Source organism: Phaethon lepturus, unplaced genomic scaffold (genome assembly GCF_000687285.1).
Source record: "Phaethon lepturus isolate BGI_N335 unplaced genomic scaffold, ASM68728v1 scaffold26235, whole genome shotgun sequence".
NCBI classification, from domain to species: domain Eukaryota; kingdom Metazoa; phylum Chordata; class Aves; order Phaethontiformes; family Phaethontidae; genus Phaethon; species Phaethon lepturus.
In genome coordinates, this window is record NW_010538753.1 from 3,750 (window position 1) to 4,047 (window position 298).

The 298-nt window shown below is 59.4% G+C and overlaps 1 protein-coding gene across 1 annotated transcript in view; it reads right to left on the minus strand.

The window, feature by feature from the left end:
* RFC5 (replication factor C (activator 1) 5, 36.5kDa) overlaps nt 1–298 on the minus strand; it is a 1,675-nt gene that overhangs the window by 680 nt on the left and 697 nt on the right. The window contains exon 4 of the mRNA XM_010286937.1: nt 64–193. Within this exon, the coding sequence (XP_010285239.1) occupies nt 64–193 (130 nt within the window). The remainder of the gene's footprint in view (nt 1–63; nt 194–298) is intronic.

Below are 298 nucleotides of genomic sequence, written 5' to 3' on the forward strand. Positions count from 1 at the left end.
GCAAAAAGGAGGGTTTATAGTGGCGGGGATTAAACCCCGGGGCCAGCAGAGGGAAAAGGATACTGCGATAGGCGGTGGAAAAGTCCTGGTTCAGCATCCAGTCGAGGATGTTGGCGATGTCGGACTTGAGGGGGTGTCCCGTGCAGGTGTAGACATTCTCCTCCGTCACCTTCCCGAAGGCCATGGTGGTGCTCTGAGGAAGAGGAGGGCAGAGGAAGGATGAAGAGATCGGCCCTTTCTGCATCGACCCCTTCCAGGGCAGCTCTCTGCGTGTGGCCGACCGCTGCCGGCTTACCGG